Raw genomic sequence first — 24,624 nt, 5'->3', positions numbered from 1 at the left:
ACAGCCTCATCTGTAAAGCATGGTGGAGGTGGTGTCATGGCATGGGCATGCATGGCTGCCTCTGGAACAGGCTCTCTCAACTTTACTGATGACTTAACCCTTGTGAATCAATAAAAAAAAGTTACACTTAGGTCCAGAGTGGACAAAAATGTCCATGTCAAAAAAACATAAAATTGTCATAAAAATTGGAAGTTTGGGAGCACAGACTTATGTTTGGTCTCATTTTAAGAGCCATGGCAGATTATTGTTGAAGTAAAACAAAGTAAAAAAAGTTATACAGTTTTAAGTTTATGCAAATGTGTTATGAACAATATTTTGTTATTTTATGAATATTTTATATATGAAACATGTTGAACTCTAAACCTGCTAGAAAATCAAAGCCATAAATCTAAACAAGTTGTGTTGAGGTTGATATCTCAAAAATTTGCTCTCAGTAAGATTTTGTTTGGGCACAGTACCAAATTTTCCCCATTAGATACCAGCAACACTCTGCTGGTGCACACAGTGCTTGGATTTGTGATTTACAGTAGAGTTTTCTTTCTCAAATATTACAAGCACACACACACACACACTTTTTTTTATGACACACATACAAACCACACTCTGACATCCCAACACACCCACACAATTATAACTGCATTATTTATCCAATTGGCTCTATAATATGCAGAAGCAGAAAACAGGAATAAAGCGAGTATTTGCTTTATAGACCCTTTATAGACCAAACCTGAAAAAATGGCAACATCTGGTAAAAAATAGTAAAAAAATTAATTTTGATGCCTTGCCAACAGAATGAAAGCCTATTAACAAAAATTGCATTTTACAGTTAAACGGCATTGTGATTAAAATTAGCAGTTTTAATGGGTTACAATGGGGATATTTTTGTCCAAAAGGTGCTGAGTGTTTCACTTTTTTGTACCTAGTGTAAAATAATTTATTAAAGGAAATGAGGGTGGAATATTAAAATTCCAATAAAATACACACCTGAGCCAAAATCTATGCAGTTAGCATTAACACAGGCAAAATTATATATATAAAAACAAAAACAAAAAAAAACCAACAACTAAAATGTCCATAAGGTTGCACAAGGGTTAATCTATGATGACAGTAGCAGAATGAATTTGGAAGGGTACAAAACCATCTTGCCTACCAATATTCAAGAAAATGCCACCAGATTCATTGGGAAGTGCTTAATATTGCATCAGGACAATGACCCAAAACACTGTGCCAGTTCAGTCAAGGAATTTATAAGGGCAAAGAAATGGAAAGTCTTAGATTGCCCAAGTCAATCTCCAGATTTAAATCCGATTGAACATGAATTTCACCAGCTGAAGAGGAAAGTAAAGGCAGAAACTCCCCAAAACAATTAAACAACAATTGGGATTGGCTGCATTAAAGGCTGGGAAAAGTGTTTCAAAGGATGAGACCAAGAGTCTGGTGATGTCTATGGGTCACAGACTCACTGCTGTGATTGTGCGCAAGGGATCTGCAACTAAATAATAGCTTTTAATCTTTTATATCTGCCTTATGTTCAACTGTCCCGATACTTATGCTCACATCAATGAGTGGGATGAACTCTAAAAGTGCTGTTCTTTTTATTTGGTAAAACATATGTGTTGAAACGGCTAATAATAAAATGTGACATTCTGTAGTTTTGTCTCATATTCATCTTTTAATCATATTTGCAAATGTCTTGACTCCACAGCCAACAGAGCAATTTTGTCTTTACTGTTCCAATACTTATGGAGGGCACTGTATATACATACATACAAACATACACACACACGCACACACATGTTGGTTTTTGTGGTTTATGGGGACTCTCCAGGCGTAATGGTTTTTATACTGAATAAACTGTGTGTGCTATTGCCCTACACCAACCCTACACCTAAACCTAGCCCTCACAGGAGACTCTGTGCATTTTTAGATAAAAAAAACACCATTTAGTATGTTTTTAAGCCTTTTGAATTACGGGGACATAGGCAGTGTCCTCATAAACCACCTTCATATTGTAATACCTCTGTCATCCATGTCATTATACAAATTTGTGTCCTCATAAACCACATAAACATGCACACACTCACACACACACACACATATATATATATATATATATATATATATATATAACACACACACACACACACACACAATCTCAGAAAAGAAAAAAAAATGCAAAGGTATCATGGGCTGATGCATGACATGCTGTTTCAATATTATATTGTTATATGAAAAACGAAATAGAGCAAATGTTATGTTGCCCCTTAATATAATAGTTAACACAGAAAAATTGTTTTTAATTGTTGTTTTTTTTTACATCAAAATTATTACAATAGCCTGCTATGAATGGTCACCGTGGTCATCGCAGATATGTTTGTCAATTTTTATCATCAGTACGCAGAATTTCAGTGCTGAATTACACGCACATGAAGTCGTCTATAATAAGCTCATTCGTGTCATCATAAATACATGCAATCGTCTAAATATATCTAGAGTAGTATATGGGATCGTATTTAGAGAGTGTCGTTCGGCTGGTAAAAGCGATGGCTGAGATAAGATCCGAAGAATTCCAGCGGCCGCAGGGGAGGGACACACTGCAACAAAGAAACACGCCGTTCACATTCACATAGCCTACATGTACTCATACTCCCCTCTGCTTCATTTGCCCTAAAATAACAGTGAGTGTGTTTTTCAACGCAGACCGTACGCGGCAGGTTTCTCCCCTGTGATTTTTGAACCGGGGCGGGAGACGCACTCTGCTTCCTGAACTCGTGCGTCTAACCTTTGATTTTATGCTGCTGGCACAAGCGCGCGGAACGCCGCTGTCATTTACACCGGAGGACAAGACACAAAATTACTGTATTCCGTTCATTTATGCCGTGTATAAAGTCTTTGGTTGAAGAATTCTTTCACCCAAAACCAGTGAGCTTCGAGAGGCGTCGCGTTGAGTTACGACAGGTAGTGACAAGTTTGATTCGGACGTTTGAAGTCTCTCAATCGCGGCTCTCAATCTGATGTCTACTGGGACCTTGACAACACCGAGCTGCCGCAATGTCGACCGGAGCAGGAAAGAGACTAGAAAAGCGGGTGAGAATACTGGAGTCACTCATCAGGGACCAACGATCACCGCTGAATTTGGAGAGTTTGCTGGTAAGGTTATGGGTAATGGGATGCTATACAAAAGGAAGCGTGTTTGTCTTGTAGACCTTCTAACTAAAATACATATCTGGGAAGTTTTGTTTAGTCAGAAGTTTGGATCATGAACTCAATATTCATTCAAATCTCAAGGAAGCAGTTTTATATCTTTCTAAAATTTTATAAACATTATTAGACACATCTTGACCAACTTTTGTCGACATTTATTTTGTCAACATTAATGAGTTGATGAAATTACTGTTTAAAAATGACTACAGTTATAGCAAGAGCTTGCATCTCCAGTAGCAATAGCAGGGAAAAAATAATGCGTTCATTCAAAATGATTATTATATGTGTAGGCCTACATAAATTTTTTGAAAAGATATGTAGCATGTAAAGAACTTTTTTTTTTTTAGAATAAATACCAGAATATCATGTATAATAGAAAATGAATGTACCTGTAAATAACTAGAGAGATACCTTCGTTTCAAAAAGGGGAAAAAGGTCCATTTGTAAAGTAAATTAATATAATCACATTTCAAAACACTAGTCGAATGTACTTATTTTTTAATTATCTAAATGACCTATAGTCCACATTGGCTGGTGCAAAGAATGTTTATCAAAGTTTGCTTATATTTTATGTTTGTTTATGTTATAATGTTAATATAGGCCTAATTTATTCTGTTATAATAAGACCACCCAGCAAAATAATGAAAATACAGGAAAGCTTCCTACACATATAGGTTGTACAACACAAAACAAAACTGAATTATATGTTGAGGGTGTAAACAAATGAGTGGACGTTTGTACCAGAGGATTGTGGTAATGTTCCTGTGTCTTATCTCTGATCAGTGTGTTATCAACACGCCCTCCTCCACAGTAATGCTGGTGTCTTTTCATGGTAATATTTTCCCCAAATACAGCACTTTATTATTGTTCAGGCCTAAAGCACCAGGCTTCACTTATTTTACATGAATATCATTAAGTCAGTAACTATAGCTTTATGAAATGTGAAGATACCATACATGTTTATTCAATGACTGGGTTAAGGTGAAATGTGAGGACTTGTCAAGCAAGCTTTACAGGGTGGGAATGTCTAGAATGTGTGCTCCTATTGTCTCTTCCCATCAAAGACCGAAATCTCTTACCTTATTACAGAGCATTCTACTCAGCAGAAAAAAACCTCATTCCAGACAAGAACTACATTTTTGAGCAAGACTAAAAGTTGGCACACCCTACTTTCTCTGGTTGCTTCTTTACTGTTCAATAGGCCACAACTGTCTGCCTATGGTATTATTAGTCATTTCACATATGCTTTTATCCAAAGTCAAATCAAGTCACCTTTATTTATACAGTGCTTTTAACAATACAGATTGTGTCAAAGCACTTAACAGTATCAAATTGGAGGATAGAGTGTCAGTAATGTATAATAATAAGATTAAACACTCAATTTTCAGTTAAAGGCATTTCATTATTGAATTCAGTAATGTTATGAATTCAGGATATTATTGTACATGGATACTTTTGTTTTGGAAAATACTACATCCACAGTAAAAGTCCAAGACAACTGCGGTATCAGCCAGTTTGAGTGCAGCTTTAATTAAAATGATTAATACATGTTTTAAAATAAATAATTTGGCAGAAATATTTATAAAGACAAACCCTTTTATTACTCTGTTGCTCTGTTGGAAAATTAGATAATAGCGTTGCATGCTGAACTGTTCCATTGATGGAAAATGATAGCTATCTATGAACAGACGCTGGAGGTATTGGGTGATGTATTTTTGGTGTATGTGTGTGTGTGTGTGTGTCCCTGTCATGCTCTGCCTATGGGAGGCCCAGGGAAAGACCTAACTAAATCCCTGCTGGTTCATTCCACAGCACGTTTATTTAGAAACATCCACTCACTACCTCAGCTGCTTAGCCATGCATGCTAAGTCAACTCTCAGTTACAGAGTTGAAAATATACACCGCCTATGTTGAGTTGCATTTCATTCCTCTTTTATCCAGAGGATTAAATCCTGTCTTCAATCCCATGCTCTTCCAAGTCATGCTTGTCAGACAGAGCTCCATTTTAGTTCATGATATTGAGATCACAACCCCGTTCTGGTACTCAAGTCATATTAGTTGTGGTCTTTATTGTGATATTTGTGATACAACTAAACTATGGGCATTTTTTATAATGAGTCTCATGACTAATGATCTTTCATTTAGAATACTGGATGCAGACTCATTGTTTCCTGCTGCATTGCTACCATTGGAAATGTCATACAGGAAGCTGAGGTCACATCCTTCAATTGAGGAGAGAGATAGCTGGCTCCAGCTTCCTTTGTGTGTGTGTTTGTGCTTTTTAAACGCTGTATTGTGGACTGACTCCTGGTGCAAGGAAAACAGGATTCTGTCATTGTTGATTGTGCATGTGTGCATTTTGGCTTGTATGCGAGTGACTGTTTGTGTTAAGGAAACAGAATTCACAAATAACACACCTTGCGAACTTAAACATTTTGAAGGTATATCACATATTTTTTTTAAAGTCCGTTCACCAAAGCTGCATTTATTTCATAAAGAATGCAGGAAAAATTAATAATATTGTGAAATAACTGTTTTCTATTTAAATATATTTTAAATTGTAATTTATACCCGTGATGGCTGAATTTTCAGCAGCCATTATTCCAGTCTTCAGTGTCACATGATCCTTCCAAAATCATTCTAATGGGGATTTGCTGCTCAAAATCTTTTTTATATTATCAATGTTGAAAAGAGTTCTGCAGCCTAATATTTTTTGGAAACCATGATTTGTTTTCAGGATTCTGTGATAAATAGAAAGCTCAAAAGCACAGCATATATTTGAAATAGAAATCTTTTGTCGCATTAAGTGCCTTTACTGTCAATTTTTGATCAATTTAATGTGTCCTAGCTGAATAAAATAAAATAAAATAATTAATTTATGAAAAAATATTACATATATGGGTTGAAACTCTGTCACATTACCACTGTGCTCTTCAACTGTCCTAACTGTGGAGCCCTGGATTAGCTGTTTTTCTTGTTCCAGCTGCAGCAAAACACTGTTATTAACCTATTATGTTGGGCCAGCTAGTTTATGATGTTGGCTCGGCCAAATGGAAGTGTTTGGGCTGGGAATGTTGGGGGTGGGGGTCAGTGTGTGTGCTATATGTGTGTCTTCTATGTATTTTTAGCTCTGCAGTGTCACTGTGTGTGTTTGGAGGGGTATGTGAGGTAATTTCCAGGATCATTCAGTGCCATATCATTAATTTCCTAAAGCCATTTATAAAAATACAGTTGCTTAATTCTCATTGTAAGGGGACTATACAGGCGTAATCCCACTCTTAAATCTCTTCTTTCGGTTTATATCCAAAGTTAAATGACACAACAGGACTGTGTCAGAGTGGGCTTAGATGTGGGATTAGAGGAGAGTAATGAAGTCATTTTTGGCTGGGTGAATAAAGAGAAAAGCCAACTGTAGAAATCGCTCTTATTTGAGATGATAAGAACTATGTCTTTAAGTGTTTTTTTTTTTTTTGTCTTTTTGCTCTTGTCTTCTGCAGGATTCAGTAACTGCTCTGGCCCTTGATCTAAATCATCCCGCACTGAGAAAGAACAAAAACATAGATTCCTTCTTAAACAGATGTAAGTCTCTTTGGAAGTGCAAAGATTATAACATTTATTGTATGTGAATGTTTTATTTATTTTGCTGAATTAAGCTTTATGAATTAATATTGTCGGTAATTATAGAACTTTATCTCAGTAACTTCTTGCTAACATTTTTTTTTTCTGGAATATAAAATGATAAACGCTCATACTGTATATTGCTATATTGTCATAGCAATATATGAATATATCAATACACATCCAAATCCTATTGTCAGCCTTCCCAACATGAAATAGACACTTTACAGTTAAACATTTAGTTACTTTAAGTAAATATTGTGTAAAATGACTAAATATTGTGCAAAAACAGTAATTCAGCAAGTACACCATTATAGTATATTGGCAATACCTAACACGAGTCACTATATATACATACAGTATATACATACATCTTTTTTTAATAGTTACATAAAAAATGTTAATTAAATAACTGGGGAGCTTTTGTGCCCTGATTAATTTTTTTAACCTTGCATAATGTACATGTGTTTGTTAATTATTAAATGATAAAATGTATTAATGTAATATGCATGGTAAAATCTCTCTAGATGAAAAGTCTGTGAGTAGCCTCAGGGAACTACAGGTGAAGCTAGATGATTTTCACAGAGTCAAACTGATTGGTCGTGGAGCGTTTGGCGCAGTGCAGCTGGTGAGTGAGTGTGTACTAGAGAGTGTGTGAATGTGTGTGTGTGTGTTTAGGTGAGAGTCTGCCCATGTTATCTGCTGTTTGTCTTCAGGCATAGCGTTTTGTCTGTGTGTCTGTGTGTGTGTGTTAATGCCAGTGAGGCTTGTACGCACATGTTCTGCCTGCTCCTACTTACCTACAATAACACAGAGTGTGCATGCTTTTGTCCTTGTGATAGACACATATTGTCTTATTCTTTTAGTGTGATACTTGTCACTCTAAAATATTTAAGTCAGTCTTTATAAATAATTAACTATGGTAGAGCAATATGTGTTGCTTATACAGTCAGTTATAGATACATTAAACACTTGTTTGCATTAAATAACATTGCAGAATATGTGCAGTTTCATTAAGGGTTTATGTGGATGTTTATGATATTAATGCATATATATGCATGTAGGTACGACACAAAGCATCCCAACAAGTGTATGCCATGAAGCAGCTCAGCAAGTTTGAGATGGTCAAACGCTCTGACTCCGCCTTCTTCTGGGAGGAGCGTGACATTATGGCATTCTCCAAGAGTCCTTGGATAGTTCAGGTGGGATTCCCTTTCATATATACAGTGGTGTGAAAAAGTGTTGGCCCCTTCCTGATTTTTTGATGATCTGAAACATTGAAGTGTGACAAACATGCAAAAATATTAAAAATCAGGAAGGGGGCCAACACTTTTTCACACCACTGTAGATATGCATGTGTGGTACTTTTTTGTATGTTTGAGAACTTCATCTATATCTGGCAAACTGAAAAAAAAACTATTCTAGAGTGCATACAAGGACACTGTTAAAAGATTAAATAATCACCTCTAGGAATTTTCAAAATTACCAATACCTTGATACTAAGTTGATAATAAAATGTAAAAAAAAATGCAAACCAAGTGCTATCTGACCGACAGGCGGCTGTGTTTGAATGCTTGCTCCTCACAAGATGCACCTGCACATGTTGTAAAGACCTACCTAATGTAAATAGGCAAGAGAAGAAATGTCAGATCTGCTCATTAGACCTTGAAGCCTAACATAATTGCTGCCGTAATGTTGATTTGGTGATAATTATTAACAAAATGCTGTCTTTATGATGGACAGTCATCTTAAATAATAATTAATAATTACTCTGAAAAACCTGATTAAGAATTAATTGAGAAATACTTGGACTACATGTCTATTTTTGTTTTTGTTTTTTAATTTTATGTTTAGAATATTTATTTCAATATGTATAATAATTTAAATGTAATGAATATTATAAAAAAATGAAATATAAGAATAGATTATTACATAAATAAATGTTATTAAATGGTGTTGCAATTGGAATCGTGTTGTGAAATTACACTGTATTGTTAGTGACTGCTAAAATGGTGGTTTTGTGACACCTGTTCACCTCTCTCTCTCTCTCTCTCTCTCTCTCTCTCTCTCTCTGTCCACATAGCTTTGCTGTGCGTTTCAAGATGAGAAGTACCTTTATTTGGTGATGGAGTTCATGCCCGGTGGAGACCTGGTGACTCTGACCAGCAACTATGACATCCCAGAAGAGTGGGCTCGATTCTACACGGCAGAAGTGGTGCTGGCACTGGATGCCATCCATTCTCTGGGCTTCATTCACAGAGACATCAAACCAGACAACATGCTGCTCGACCGCAATGGACACCTGAAACTCGCTGACTTTGGAACATGCATGAAGATGGACTCGGTGTGTTTTGGGTTATGTGATAGGTGCTTTTGATGTGTGTGTTTGTGTAATTGAGTGTAGAAAGAAAGAAAGAGTCTACGTTTAAAATTGCATTGTATTCAAGATTGCCATTAGTTTGTCACACATCATAGTGTATTGAGACAATTTTAGGACAAGAAACCTAGTTGAAACCGTACGTTTTGCATTTCGCATTTTTGCATAAATCCCCCATGCTATGGTAATAATTATGTCAGCGCTGCCATCTTCTGGTTAGATCATGTAGTGCAGCATGAATTACCATAACCTGTCAATGGATTTTAAAGGGAGTATTTTTCCCAGCGTGCACAGACAACATAGCAACATTGGTTTAACCAGTGCAAATAATAGTTATATTTGTGTATATGCATCTGTATTTGTGTTTAGTCTGGTATGGTCCGCTGTGACACTGCCGTTGGGACTCCTGATTACATTTCCCCAGAGGTTTTGATGTCTCAAGGAGGAACAGGTTACTATGGCCGGGAGTGTGACTGGTGGTCTGTTGGTGTTTTCATTTATGAACTGCTAGTGGGTGAGTAGCACCAACTTCATCTGTATCCTTCAATATCCTGTGATCTCATCTCACTATTCTTACAATCATATATTACTCTTCTGTTGATGTGGACAGGTGACACACCATTTTATGCAGAGTCCCTGGTGGGCACCTACGGAAAGATCATGGATCACAAAAACAGATTAACTTTCCCAGATGATATTGAAATGTCAAATGAGGCCAAAGACCTCATCTGTGCCTTTCTGTCGGACAGGTAAGAGAGAGAAACATAGAGTTTGGACAGAGTAAACTCTTTTAAAAATTAGTCACTTACTGTCATGGGATGTGACATCAAAAGCAGCATGTAAAAATATTAATTTATTTCTAGAGATTGGGTAATATTGATTTTTCTGAAAATAAATAAATTGTGACTATCAATAATAGGAATAAAAAAATTCCATTCAAGTTGAAATGGTGCTTAATTTTATTGCAAAATTAAAAAGATAACTTAACCATGAAAATGTTTGTAATTATATAAAATAAAAAATAGCTATACTGAAATTATATGATATAAGTTATACTTAATATTATTTTTTGTATCAGTTTGTATTATTGGGGTCAGCTTTTTTTTTAATTCAGCAAGGACACCTCCTGTTCCCACCAGGGGAAAAATGTATCAGTTTCCACACAAATATCAAGCAGCACAGCCGTTTTCAACATTGATAATACTTAATTTGCTGGATCTTTCTGCTGCTTTTGACACTGCTAACCACCAGATACTCCTGTCAAACCAATTGGCAAAGGGCATCTCAGGAACTGCACTCCAGTGGTTTGAGTCTTACCTCTCAGATAGGTCCTTCAAAGTATCTTAGAGAGGTGAGGTGTCAAAGTCACAACATCTAACTACTGGGGTGCCTCAGGGCTCAGACTTATCTTCTCTGTCTACATGGCATCACTAGGTTCTGTCATTCAGAAACATGGCTTTTCATATCACTGCTGTGCTGATGACACTCAACTCTTCCTCTCATTCCATCCTGATGATCCGACAATAGCTGCTTGCATCTCAGCTTGTCTAACAGACATTTCTTGCTGGGTGAGGGACCATCACCTTCAGCTCAACCTTGCCAGGACTGCTTGTGGTTCCATCAAACCCATCGTTTCATCACAATTTCACCATCCGGTTAGGCACATTTGAACCATAACTCCTTCAAAAACAGCCAGAAACCTTCGAGTTATGATTGATGATCAGCTGACTTTCGCAGACCACATTGCCACATTAAAACTGCCCGGTCCTGCAGATTTGCTTTATTCAACATTAAGAAGATCAGGCCCTTTCTTTTGGAACATGCTTCACAATTCCTTGTTCAATCTATTGTTCTGTCTAGGCTGGACTATTGCAATGCTCTCTTGGCAGGTCTTACAGCCTGTTCTATCAAACCTTTACAATTAATCCAGAACGCGGCAGCAAGATACATTTTTAATGAGCCGAAAAGAGCGCACGTCACACCTCTGTTTATCAATTTGCACTGGCTACCAATAGCTGCTCTCATAAAATTCAAGGCATTAAATTTGCCTACAAAACCACCTCTGGTTCTGAACCCCTTTACCTAAATTCATTACTTCAGACTTATGTGCCCTTTAGAAGCTTGCATTCTGCGAGTGAATGTCGCTTTATTGTGCCATCCCAAAGAGGCACAAAATCACTTTCACTGACTTTTAAATAAAATGTTCTCTCCTGGTGGAATGACCTGCCCAACTCAATCCGAGTAGTCCTTAGCCATCTTCAAGAATTGGCTAAAAACACATCTCTTCCATCTTTATTTGACCCTCTAAATCTAGCACTCTCTATTATAATTCTATTCTTTAAAAAAAAAAAACTTGTCCCTTTTAGACTTGCAATCTCTTCATTTACTAGCTGCTTGTTTTCTTTTTTAAAAAACTAATACTAGCTATTATAATTTTTTGTATTCTATCTATTTGTTTTCTTTTTGTTTATTATAGAATTAACAAAAGCAAAAAAGGCCTCTAGCTTGCTCTATTCTTTTTCTATTCTATCTGTTTTCTTTTTATTATTAAAAAAACCCTTGCTAAGTGTACTGCGTTAAGCTAAATGACATTTGTTATAGCATTTACATATCATTGCTCTTTTTTGATTTTGATTGCTTCAGTTGTCCTCATTTGTAAGTCGCTTTGGATAAAAGCTTCTGCAAAATGACTAAATGTAAATGATAATAATATGAAATCAACATATTAAAAATTATTCCCGAAGGATCCTGTGACATTAAAGACTGGAATATAGAAATCTATTAAAATATATTTAAATGGAAAAAAGAAATACTGTTTTGATCACTATTACTCTATTATTGATACAGTAAATGCAGCCTTGAAGAGCATAAGAGGCTGCTTTAACAAACAATAAATAATCTTATCGACCCCCAGTTTTTGAAATGGTAGTGTACATAAAATGAAATCACCTCAAGTCAACTTTTTAAAAATGATGTACAGGTCTACATCTATTCATTTTATGGTTTTTATAGTCAAAAATCAGTCAGTGGTAAAACATCAACTTCATGTTCCAATGCTTCTACTGCAATTCTTTTTAATGCCAGGTCACTCTTTCAGCCTGACAACTTCAATCTGTTTTCCTATAACTCTCTTTTTCTCCTCCCTCTCACATGCACATACATACGAGCATTCCTGATCAAATGTCCAGAGAGGGGTTTATGTTTTCATGTAAAAGCACAACACACACACACATCCCTCCCTTTACATTCTAGTTACAGGAATGTCCCACACGTGGCAGTCCAAACTGCTGCACCCCTCTCCACTCCAGATGCAAGGAATGGGAGGGGAACGACCGTTCCTTATTTTTGGATGTTGCTGCATGTGTTGCTTTCGCTCCTCAACTCATCTATGCTCTGCCGTTTCCCATCAGCCACTCGCTGTTGGAAGTTCCAGTCTCACACACACAAACCTCACTTAACGGTTTAGTGAGCGTGGTTGTGGTTCTCTGTTTGGTTTGCTGACCAGTGTTTTGCTATGTTCAGGGAGGTGAGGCTTGGCCGGACTGGAGTGGATGAAATAAAATGTCACCCTTTCTTCAAGAACGATCAGTGGACCTTCGGCACCATACGAGACAGTAAGCCTCTGAGTGTGAGTGTGGCTGATCTGTGATCATGACTTGTGAAAATCGTGATCATTCACGATAATTATAGCCAATTAAGTAATTATCACTATTAAGTCAATATTACTCACTTACTATTACATTATGCTTGTGCAGAATGATAACGGTATACAGTAGATGTATATACTGAAGTCTTGCATCGGTTCATACCTTGAGTCGTTCATATCTGCTCAGATTACGAATATGGCGTTTTGAAGTACAGCTTTTAATTTGAATGAAATTGCTGCTCATATTTTTCTCCAGACAAATGCAAACATTCACTTCACACCCTCATGCTATGCTTCAGAAAAAGCTATTTCTGTCATGCATACATAGTCTGGAATTCACTTTGTGATGAAACTTTTTTTATTATTGTGGTTTCTACCCACTGACTGTTTTATTGATTTATATTTACTATAATACAGTAACTAAAACAATTAACTGGTTTAGATGTGTTAGGCTTGTTAACCATAATTTATCTTAGCTTAATTGATGTATATTTCTCCATGAAGCTTAAAGGGATAGTTCACCCAAAATGAAAATTCTGTCATTAATTACTCACCCTCATGTCGTTCCAAACCCGTAAGAGCTTTTTGCATCTTCGGAACACAGATTAAGATATTTTTTATGAAATCCGAGAGCTCTCTGACCCTTCAAAAACAGCAACACAATGGAAATGTTCCCAGGTCCAGAAATGTAGCAAGGAAATCGGTAAAATAGTCCATATGACATCAGTCGTTCAACCGTAATTTTACGAAGCTACGAGAATACTTTTTTTGCGCAAAGACAAAAAAAGTCTTTATTCCACAATTCTTCTCAATTCTTCAATTCTGATTCTTACATTGTCATGCGCATGCATTGTTTACATGAAGCGTAAGCAAGTGCATGCGGTGTGCCACAGCAGATGGGATGAGGAGGAGAATAATTGTTGAATAAAGTCGTTATTTTTGTTTTCTTTTCGGCACAGAAACTATTCTCGTAGCTTCGTATAATTACAGTTGAACCCCTGATGGCACATAGACTATTTTACTGATATCCTTACTACGTTTCTAGACCTTGGAACATTTCAGTTGTGTTGCTGTCTTTGAAGGGTCAGAGAGCTCTCGGATTTCATCAAAAATATCTTAACATGTTTTCCGAAGATGAACAAAGGTCTTACAGGTTTGGAACAACAAGAAGGTGAGTGATTAATGACAGAATTTTCATCTTTGTGTAAACTATCCCTTTAATTACGTGATGTGATAAAACAACAAAGAGTGATGTTACACGTTTTGCTGTTTTGTGCCATTAGTACTTTATTTTTGTTAGTTTAGTTTTGTTCTGTAACATTGCTCTCTGCTGTGTTGTGCTGTGATTTGCTCCTGGTGGGGGTTTGGTGTTTGGGACAGGGTTATGGGGGTATGGGGTTGGTTTCAGTAAGGGTGGAACCCAGCATTTGGCTCGTACACTGTTACTAATGAGAGAAGAGCCTCAAAACCACAGAGTTGGACTCATTTTCTGCTCCTCTCTCTATCCCTCGCTCTAGTGATGCCCATATGTACATTCTGTATTTGCTTTCTCTCTGCCTCCACAGTAGTCTGTTATTAGCGGTGCTATCAAGGAGCATTCTGGGAAAAAAATGCATCAAAATATCTGTATGGTGCGGTGTTGCCCTATATCAACATATCATTTTCTTTCTTTTTCTTGCAATGCAGAATAAAATAAAACAGATTTTATTTTGTTGGAAAGAAACCAATTCGATTTTCTCTTCAAGACTGTTTTTCTTGCGTACATGCTGACATACTTTTTTTTGGTACATTTTTGATAAGTTTAATAGATGTTTATTGTATTATTGATATTATGTCTTAATTGGTTTTACAGTATATTGAAAAAAAACATGGATGGTTCCATTGTGCAGAGAAAGACAACTCTATACTACAGTGAAATTGCAGTAATGGATTTCCACATTGAGAATTTTTATAGATTGGTGCCATCAGTGGCAGTTATTTATTTATTTTGAATTACTTGAATTAATTGATTTAGTACTGTGTTTATGCATTAAAGGGATAGTTCACCCAATATTGAAAATTCTGTCATTAATTACTCACCCTCATGTCATTCCAAACCTGTAATTGTTGATGAAATCCGAGAGCTTTCTGACCCTCCATAGACAGCAATGCAACAGGGGCAGAAAGATAGTAAGGACATCGGTAAAATAGTCCATGTGAGAGAACTTTTTGTGCACAAAGAAAACAAAAATAACGACTTCAAATAACTATTCAATAATTTCTTCTCTTCTGTGTCAGACGAGCTTTACGTAGCTTACATTATGGTTGAACCACTGATGTCACATGGACTATTTTAACAATGTCCTTACTACCTTTCTGGGCCTTAAACATGGCAGCTCCGTTGCTGTCTGTACAGGGTCAGAAAGCTCTCAGATTTCATCAAAAATATCTTACTTTGTGTTCCGAAGATGAATGAAGGTTTGGAACAACATGAGGGTGAGTAATTACTAACAGAATTTAAATTTTTGGGTGAACTATCCTTTTAAAAACAGACAATTGACTCTAAAAATGAGGAAAACTAGACATTAAAAATCAAACTATTAAGATATTAAAAGATAAAAGATATTAATTAGCTCAATTTGAATGTGTAGGTGTGCCAAATGGTAAAAATATAACAATTCATAAAGGGAAAAAAATGAATGCAACCCATTTAAATAATTTTTTTTATCCAATTTTGTTTTTCAAAATATCTATTTATGTTTGTTTGGAATGAATAAAATTAATTAATACTTTTTTTTCTTGTATGTATTAAATCCTCCCTAATTCAAAAGCTAAACTTAAAGCACAAAGATCCAACATCTCTGTCTGTTTTCGTTTGACTGTGGAGAGTCTGAATGCAGCCCATCCCCATTAGATGTTTGACACATGTTCTCCCAGCGTGCTCAGCACATTCGCTCCAGAGGCAGGGAGTGTTTTGGATGTGTAAGTGAGCGTGAGTGTATGTGAGCACAGTAGGTAGTGAGTAAGCACCGGCCAGCTTGGCAAGTCATACATGCCACTCCTCCCTTCAGTACAGTGTCTGCTTTGTGTGCTACACACACTGAGCCTTTCACTGTGAGACTCTCTCTCACACACAAGCACTCAAACAGGACACACTATTTTTGCTCAAATCTTTTACAATATCCCCCCCCCCCTCTCTCTCTGCCTCTCTCTGTCTTTCAGCCATGGCTCCAGTGGTGCCGGAGCTGAGTAGTGATATTGACACCAGTAACTTTGATGATGATATAAAGGATGATCCGTTAGGAACCGAGACCTTTGCCCCTCCCCGTGCCTTCACAGGAAATCAGTTACCATTTGTGGGCTTCACGTATTTCAGGGAGGACCAGTAAGTTTGAAAATGTGTTTTGTGTCTGTTTGTGACTAGATGGATTCTGTCAATGGAAGAGTGGCTAGTGAAATGTTGTATTACAATGTAAAATATTGTTATTACAAATATTTTTAATTTCATCTTACATAATTGGTTTGTTGCATAATATGGCAATGTAATATAACTGACGTGTGGAAAAAGGATTCAAAGAGTCCCAACAGGGTTCCAACACATTTTGGCCTATGAATTTCCATAACTTTTACAGGCGTTCATTACTCGATAAAGATTTTGCACTCAAAACTATTTCTAGCATATGAACTATATTTGAGCTGAGCATAACTAGAAAATGATATATTCATGTTGTTGTGCAAGTCTGGATATAATTATTTAAAAAAAAAAATATTTAAAGTGTGTGTATGACTGTAAAAATATATTTTTCATTTTCAATCTTTTCTAAATGAACATGTACAGTGAAAAGAGATAAATAACGAAAATGGTGAAATCTGAGACAGAGTTTAAAGTCCATATTTCAGACACTGTAGCGCTGTTTGACTTTTACACAGGTAAAACGCACGCTGACTCAAAGAACACTAAAGAACTGTAAAACGACAGCAAGCTCCTGTTATGGATTGATAGAGACAGGATATACCCTATTTTTGTATGATTTTAGTAACCGTGAATGAGTGCTGTATTTGTTCCATCACAATTCCCTCCTTTTTCCCTTATCCTTTCACTGTTTCCTCCCTCGCTTTCTCAGTTTCTCCAGTGTGGCTGAGTGAAGCCACATGGGCCGCTGGCTGAGATTGGCTGGAGACTGAATAGTCGCTTTGAGATTTTCTTTCATTTTCTCTCTCTCTTTCTTGTTCCCTCTCTCTTTCTAACTTATTCTCCAAACTGTCTTTTTCAACTTGAATTGATTTACGAAACCTCAAAGTGTGTTGCTGCAGAGTAAACAAGGATGAAGCTTGCTGAGAAGAGTTGAACTTTTACCATAATGCTCTTTCTATCTCTCTTTCAGATTGTTAAACCAAAACAATAAGTGTTCAGAAGAGGAATCTAATGCTGATAGTGTCAATGAGGATCATAATTTAAACCAGGCAGAGGTGCATATATTTTTAAATATTATTACTGACTTTTATCATATTAATTATTGCTCATTTATAAAAACTACGAATTAAAAGGAACATATTTCTGGTTTGATGTTGATAAAGGGGTATTTGAGTCTTACTGATAGAGCTGTGAGCGTACATAAGGCAAAAAGTGTGGGGAATATTGCTCTAAAATAGCGGGTGGAACAAAATTAGCACTTAGATTTCTAAAATAGATGCTTATATGACTTGCTCTGCAGCAGAATATACCCCAGCCGTTTGGTGCTGTTACTCAACATAATTGGAGTGTTTCTCCACATTCTTTAGATAATTGCTGCTTTTAATAGAATGGGAAAACAACTGGAATAATTTTTTTTTATTGACTTTTCACATGTGTTTTGTGCATATTCCCAGTCCAGTGACCTGCAAAAGAGGCTGAAAAAGTTGGAAGAAAAAGTCAAACATGAGATGCTAGCAAAGGAGGAACTGGAAAATAAATGCAGGTACAAATACTCATAAACATACAGTGGGATCCAAATGCCAAAATATTTATTTTTTGCATTTTTTTTCTAGTTTGTTTAATACAACTTTTAAAAAAGGATGTTTCCACTGTAGTTTAAATGGAACGCTCAATAGAAATTCTGAAATATTACAGTATCATTAATACTTCAATTTTAGTGTTTCTTTTGTTGAATTTTTCTTTAAATTACATTTTTGTGAACTCAGACTTTTGGACCACACTGTAATTCTGTTAAGTCAAATTCATACGTATGTAAAGTTCAAAACACTGTATATCTTCACTTACAACAAATTTAATCTGCATTGTGTCTTAATAGAACAGCAAATCAGCGGCTAGAGAAGTTGTCCAAAGAGCTTGAAGAAGAAGTAAGACAGTTTTAAATTGCACTCACCCAAAAAAAGCTTTCTTCAAGCTCCTCTAACTGTTTCTCTCTTGTTGCAGGTGAATGCGAGACAGGCGGTGGAAGACTCTCTGAGGGAACTGGAGAAAGAGAAAGCTTTATTGAAGCACCAGCGTTCTGCGAGCGTAAGAAAGGCTGGCCAAGAAACAGACAGAAAGCGTCAGCTTGAGAATGAGTGTGAGAACATTAGAAACACACTTGACTGACCCTCAACAATGACATTCAAATAAAAACAGTCACTACATTGTGTATTTACAAGGAGCGGAAAAATATTGATTCACTGATGCATCAATATTGGATCGATCTACAAAAAAATTACGATCATAATGTGCTTTATACTTGGGGGATTACCCCACCTTAACCTTCAGTATTACTCAACATTTGTTGAATTACATGCTGCTTTAGATGCAGCTTATGTGCAGCTTTTGGTAGTTCAAAATATTCTGAATTTCGTTTCTTTAATACTGACAATATTTTGCTGACATACTTGATTCACCAAAGTGATTTGCTCAGTGCTAGTCTCTGACGTTCTCCCATCTAGAAAGTATTAGTTCTGCTCTGCTGATGTTGTGATGTTAACATATTTAGCATTTCTCTCTCTTACAGTGAGCAGCCTGAAAGAGCAGCTAGCCGAACTGAAGAAGAAGACCCAGAACTCTCATATCTCCACCGAGAAAAACATTCACCTGGAAAGACAGGTGGGTCCCTGAGCAAAACTTTATCAAACCATTAACCTCAGAACTATAACTATTTAACAAATAGCCAGATGCAACATTTTTATCAGATTTTTGGACAGCTACAAATTAAAAGCATCAAAAAATGGCTATAGAAAAAAAAAAGAAACTTACTGAGGTTTGTGCTTTTTGCTAGTCAATTTTCCAATGTTAAAATACTTTCTCCTGTCACAGCCAATTTTTTTTTTTATATTTACAAGAAAAGCTTTTAATAAGTTCATAAGTTTTAGTAAGTGAAAAAATCCTCTAATGGAACAAAATGCTGTTGAATTCAAGTCTGCTTATATTCATATACATTTCTGAAGCCCAAAAATCATTTTAGCTTAAACTACCGATCAAAAGTGTGGGGTCAGTATTTTTTTTTTTTAAAGCAATCAATAATTTTATTCAAGGCGCAGTGGATAAGACACATGCCTTTGGTGTGAGAGACCCGGGTTCGAATCCACTGTGAGACACCAATGTGTCCCTGAGCAAGACACTTAACCCCTAGTTGCTCCAGAGGCGTGCGACCTCTGATATATATATAGCAATTGTAAGTCGCTTTGGATAAAAGCGTCAGCTAAATGAATAAATGTAAATGTATTAATTTCAAATAAATGCTGTTCTTTTAAACTTTCTTTTCATCAAAGAATCCTGGAAATAAATGCATCCTTGAAGAGCACAAGAGACTTCTTTCTAAAACATGACAAAAAAATCTTCCTGACCCCAAAATTTTAGACAGTTGTGTAAATTTGTTTTGTTTTTAAGGATATAATAAATGAGATTCTGATACTGAATGAATGTGTCTTTAGTTGGAGGAGGTGAATGCTAAGCACCAGGCAGAGGTGGAGGAGTCCGAGCGGCTGAAGAAGGCCCAGGGCGAGGCATTGAGACAGTCCCAGCAGCTGGAGGTCTCTCTCAGGGAGCTTCAGGAGCGTCTGGCCCAGCTGGAGAGCAGCCGGCTGGGTCTGGAACAGGAGAGACTGAGCCTGCAAACCTCACTGGAGGTGGAGAAGCGAGAGAGAAGCCTCGGCTCAGAGACCATCGATGACCTACAAGGTGAGTGCATTGCATGTGTGTCTATGCCTGTTTCTGTTCATCAGACAGATGTAGCTGTGAATTAGCATCTACCAAGCTTCCTAGAAGGAGATTGTGTTACATTCTAGGGATCACATTTGTGTGCAGGTCTGTGTGAGTGAGTGAAAGCAAATATTTATGTTTGAGTGTGTAGTGGTCAGCTCCTCGCTGCAGGACACACTAGGCTCTTGTCTGCTGGGCAGTGTTGTTGTGTTGGGGTGGAGCTGCCCACAGCGAGTGTAAACATGAATAGAGCGTTATTTTAAGGTCAGAGGCAGGTAGCTGACGTTATGTGGCTGGACAGAAAAAAAACAGGCAAACAACAAATATCTCTTCTGTGTTGTATTCTCATTTTTGTCTATTAAATTTTAAAGGTTTGTTTCTGTGTGTGCTTTTATCTCCTATTGTATTAATATTAAATTTGTTTTATCCATTTTTATTCTAACAATATTTAATATATGATTTCCACCGCAAAATAATAGCAATATAAAAAAAGGTTTGAAGAGTTTGAAGTGTTTTATGATCTATTTATATTCTAAAGGTCCACAGGGCCAAATGTGCCTATAGAAGAAACACCCATTTATGGTTTTTATGGGTTGAGGTTTGAAATTACTATTAACCCGAATTCCTGACCTTTGGCTTCAACTTCATTCTTGTGTTTTTGTCAGCCTGTTTTTATTTCAATTAAATTTTTATTTCTATGTTTCTTACATTTTCAGGCCGTGTCTCTGGACTGGAAAATGAGTTAAAGCACATAAAGAGTTCTCTATCAAAGGCTGAAGCAGAGAAAAGACAGTTACAGGAGGATCTTACTGCCCTGGAAAAGGTGTGTGTGTGTGTGTGTGCGTGTGCGTATGTGTTTTAGCAAGAGACTAAATGACTCACATTCTCTGCATATGATGTGTGTGTGGTTATGTGTATTTTTTGAAGCCCCTATTAATGTTGTCCCCTTCACCCACAGGAGAAGAGCAAGCAGGAGATTGATCTTTCTTTTAAACTCAAAGCCATTCAGCAGAGTCTAGAGCAGGAGGAGGCAGAGCATAAAGCCACTAAAGCCAGATTGGCTGACAACAACAAAATCAACCAATCCATTGAGGAGGCCAAGTCTGAGGCCCTGAAAGGTAAAATTACACAGTTGCCTCTAATTTAAAAACTCTACAAACATGTACCAATTTCACTATGAATGAAAAAATTTTAAAAGGGGAGCTCAGTTTAGAGTGAGAGAAAAACAATCATGGTTAACTTAGTTACCCATTCATTTACTCTGGAGAAAGTGCTCAATTCCTTCTCTTAAAAACTATCTTGTAACACACTATATACTATATAAACTATTACTCAAAAGGAATTTGAGACTCGCAACAATAAACGTATGTGTTTAATCTTTACTTTGACACCAGAAACTTGCCTGTCAAGATTTACATGATTCTTTTGGAAGTGCCTTACATTACCCCTGTATGAAAAAAATGTTTTCCTCATTCCAAAATGACTTTTCCATTTTTTTTTATTTTTTTTTTGTTCTAGCTGAGTAAGTCTTTCCAAAGTCTGTAGTATAAACCTGTTGTGGCTCGTTCGCCGTTTGGTGATGTTGAGTGTGTTTGTGTGACAGATATGGAACATAAGCTGCTGGAAGAACGATCTGCGAAGCAACAGTTGGAAAACAGACTGATGCAGCTGGAGAAGGAAAACTCAGTATTAGACTGTGACTACAAGCAAGCCAAACATGAGCTTCAGGAGCTCCGCTCGCTCAAAGAAAAACTCACTGAGGAGGTACACGTATCTGACTGTTCTTCTTGTCTGGCATATTTTTGTAATATGTTGCGTTTTTTGCCAATATTTTCAACACTTGCACATATTTTTCACACTTTTCAACACTAATTTTGGCACATATTTCTTGACAAAACTTCATTTTAAACTTAAAATGAAAGGCATTTTAAAATTACACATATGCATCACATGGTGTGTGGAGAGTCCAAGATATTAAATCCAGTCTTTTGTGTGTGTGTGTGTGTGTGTGTGTGTATGACAGGTGGAGGTGCTGAGTATACGTGTGCAGCAGGAGACTCAGAAGAAGACTCTGTTTCAGGCAGATCTCAATGTACACAGGCAGGAGGTCAGCACCCTGCGCTCCTCAGAGAAACAGCTCAAACAAGAGCTCAACCATCTGCTGGAGCTCAAACTCAGCCTGGAGAAACAAAATCAAGAACTACGCAGGTGAGTTAGGTTTCATGATGGATGATATATATTTCAATTATATTGTTCTTTTGTCATTGTCTTTCAAGTTGTGGTGTGAACACCCCTATTCTCATATAATTAGAATGATTAATAAAACTTGATTATCGTTTTTTTATCCTGTTTTTCTAAATTTACAAAACGAAACACTAATAAGCATAATGTTACATAGCACACATATATTGTGCATGCAATGCAAAAAGCTGTCTTTGTCCACACAGGGAGAGAGAAGAAGCTGACAAACAGCTGAAAGAGCTGAAGGATCAGTTGGAGTCAGAGCAGTACTTCACAGTATGTCTGACCAGGCTTTAACATATTTTGTCAGAGAATGTGTGGAGGGATGTATTTGGATTGTTTTTTTGTATCTGTGTCCTCCATATTTGTTTTAAACTGAAACATTTTTCTTTGATTTCAGAAACTGTATAAGACTCAGATTCGAGAGCTGAAGGAGGACAGTGATGAAAAGGCTAAACTCTACAAAGATGCACAGCAGAGAATAGAGGACCTGGAGGAAGAGAGGTGTGTATTTCCACACAAGTATTTGTTTTCTAAAAAAGGGTGGCAGGACATATGAAAATGACTGGACTAATTTTATAAACTGCACTACGCGACTATTTTTGTTTGACACTATCACCTGTAATCAAGATTCATCTGATAGATACATCTGCACAGAACTCATGTAATGACCAAAACAATGTTTCTTAACAATTTACTTGTAGTTTCAACTGCTTCAACCACTAGAAGTCAAGTCAAGTTGAGCTTTATTGTCATTCTGCTACATGTGTGGACATATAGTGGAACGAAATGTCGTGTCTCGCAGGACCACGGTGCTACATACTAGTTAAACATAAGATAAACATACAACAATGCAAAAAAAAACAATAGAGCATCTGACTATACATATACTATAAATACTATAACTACTATACCTAGTTGCCTAGACAAACACGAACTGAGACTGTACAAGAACTTTACATATATACTGTACATGAAATTGTGCAAAAAAAAAAAATTGTATATATATTTCGTACATTAAATTGTTGTGCAGATTAAAGAGAGATTTTGTGGGAAGCAGCGCATAGTGCAAAAAGATTTGTAATGCAATGCTCAAGTAAACATTATTTTGTAGTGCGATGCTCAAGTAAACATTTTCTTATTGAGTCTTTGCAGCAGGGAATGTTCATAGAAAGTGTCTAGTGTGCATATAGTGGGATGAGTGCATTACTACAGGTGGTTTGTATAGCCCACTCACCTGTGTGTAGCACACTCAGAATTGCACTTAGGAAAAGTTGTCAACTGTATTAATGAGTTGGGTGGGTGGGGGGTCAGAGGGGGACAGGGAGATTGGAGTTAAGAGCTCTCACAGCCTGGGGAAAAAAGCTGTTGAGCAATCTGACAGAGCGAGCTGATACTCCGGTACCTTCTACCTGATGGTAGGAGCTGGAAGAGGTTGTGGGAGGGGTGGGTGGGGTCTATCACGATGCTGGAGGCCTTGCTGGATGGAGGGGAAAGGGGCACCGATGATCTTTGCGGCAGTGTTCACTGTCCGTTGTAGGGTCTTGCAGTCAGCAGTATCAGACAGTGATGCAGGTGGTCAGCACACTCTCAATGGTGCCCCTGTAGAAAGTGGTGAGGATATTTCTCAATATTTAGATTTTTTTTGCACCCTCAGATTCCAGATATTCAAATAGTTGTATCTTGGCCAAATATTGTCCTATCCTAACAAACCATACATCAGTGGAAAGCTTATTTATTCACCGTTATTTTATGATTTAGGTTTTGTGGTTCAGGGTCACATATGCATGTGAAACCACATCAATTAGTGCAAGGCTAGTATGGTAAATAAATAGATGCAAATAGAATGAATGAACAGATAACAATATCTATGCTTGCATCTTTGTACACCAAATTCCTGTTCATATGCAAACTGGTTGATGTATGTTTCTGTAGGGACTCATTAGCAACACAGCTAGAGGCAAGCCTGACAAAGGCAGACTCTGAAGAGTTGGCGCGCACCATTGCTGAGGAGCAATACTCAGACCTGGAGAAAGAAAAGATCATGAAGGAGCTGGAGATCAAAGACATGATTGCCAGACACCGGCAGGAACTCAGCGAAAAGGACAATACCATCAGCTCAGTGAGTATAAGAATGGATTTAATTCATGAATAAATATATAATAAAAGATCAGAAATAATAATTAGTCTGTGCACACAACATAAACATTTATTAATATTAATTAATTACATTTTTAAATATTTTATGTAATGCAAGCTGGAGGAATCGAACCGCACAATGACTGTGGATGTTGGCAACCTGGCTAATGAGAAAGAAGAGCTCAACAATCAGCTCAAACACCTACAGCATAGTGAGTAGACTGCTGAATGTCGGTTAATATTATAATATTA

The 24,624-nt window shown here is 36.9% G+C and overlaps 1 protein-coding gene across 1 annotated transcript in view; it reads left to right on the top strand.

Moving 5' to 3' along the window:
- Positions 1 to 2,542: 2,542 nt before the first annotated feature.
- The window catches only part of LOC306843934 (rho-associated protein kinase 2-like), a 29,425-nt gene continuing 7,343 nt past the window's right edge, over positions 2,543 to 24,624 (top strand). Inside the window, exons 1-23 of the mRNA XM_079375679.1 lie at positions 2,543 to 3,150; positions 6,702 to 6,783; positions 7,350 to 7,450; positions 7,887 to 8,024; positions 8,906 to 9,166; positions 9,569 to 9,713; positions 9,810 to 9,948; positions 12,722 to 12,813; positions 16,047 to 16,209; positions 17,210 to 17,294; positions 17,694 to 17,782; positions 18,116 to 18,164; positions 18,241 to 18,376; positions 18,806 to 18,897; positions 19,725 to 19,971; positions 20,709 to 20,815; positions 20,951 to 21,110; positions 21,596 to 21,756; positions 22,016 to 22,200; positions 22,440 to 22,509; positions 22,634 to 22,737; positions 24,169 to 24,355; positions 24,491 to 24,584. Of these exons, the coding sequence (XP_079231805.1) occupies positions 3,052 to 3,150; positions 6,702 to 6,783; positions 7,350 to 7,450; positions 7,887 to 8,024; positions 8,906 to 9,166; positions 9,569 to 9,713; positions 9,810 to 9,948; positions 12,722 to 12,813; positions 16,047 to 16,209; positions 17,210 to 17,294; positions 17,694 to 17,782; positions 18,116 to 18,164; positions 18,241 to 18,376; positions 18,806 to 18,897; positions 19,725 to 19,971; positions 20,709 to 20,815; positions 20,951 to 21,110; positions 21,596 to 21,756; positions 22,016 to 22,200; positions 22,440 to 22,509; positions 22,634 to 22,737; positions 24,169 to 24,355; positions 24,491 to 24,584 (2,986 nt within the window). The 5' untranslated portion in view covers positions 2,543 to 3,051. The remainder of the gene's footprint in view (positions 3,151 to 6,701; positions 6,784 to 7,349; positions 7,451 to 7,886; positions 8,025 to 8,905; positions 9,167 to 9,568; positions 9,714 to 9,809; positions 9,949 to 12,721; positions 12,814 to 16,046; positions 16,210 to 17,209; positions 17,295 to 17,693; positions 17,783 to 18,115; positions 18,165 to 18,240; positions 18,377 to 18,805; positions 18,898 to 19,724; positions 19,972 to 20,708; positions 20,816 to 20,950; positions 21,111 to 21,595; positions 21,757 to 22,015; positions 22,201 to 22,439; positions 22,510 to 22,633; positions 22,738 to 24,168; positions 24,356 to 24,490; positions 24,585 to 24,624) is intronic.

The sequence above is a fragment of the Barbus barbus genome, assembly GCF_936440315.1.
Source record: "Barbus barbus genome assembly, chromosome: 24".
NCBI lineage: Eukaryota > Metazoa > Chordata > Actinopteri > Cypriniformes > Cyprinidae > Barbus > Barbus barbus.
Note: the sequence above shows the minus strand (reverse complement) of the source record. Positions and strands in the feature narration are given on the sequence as shown.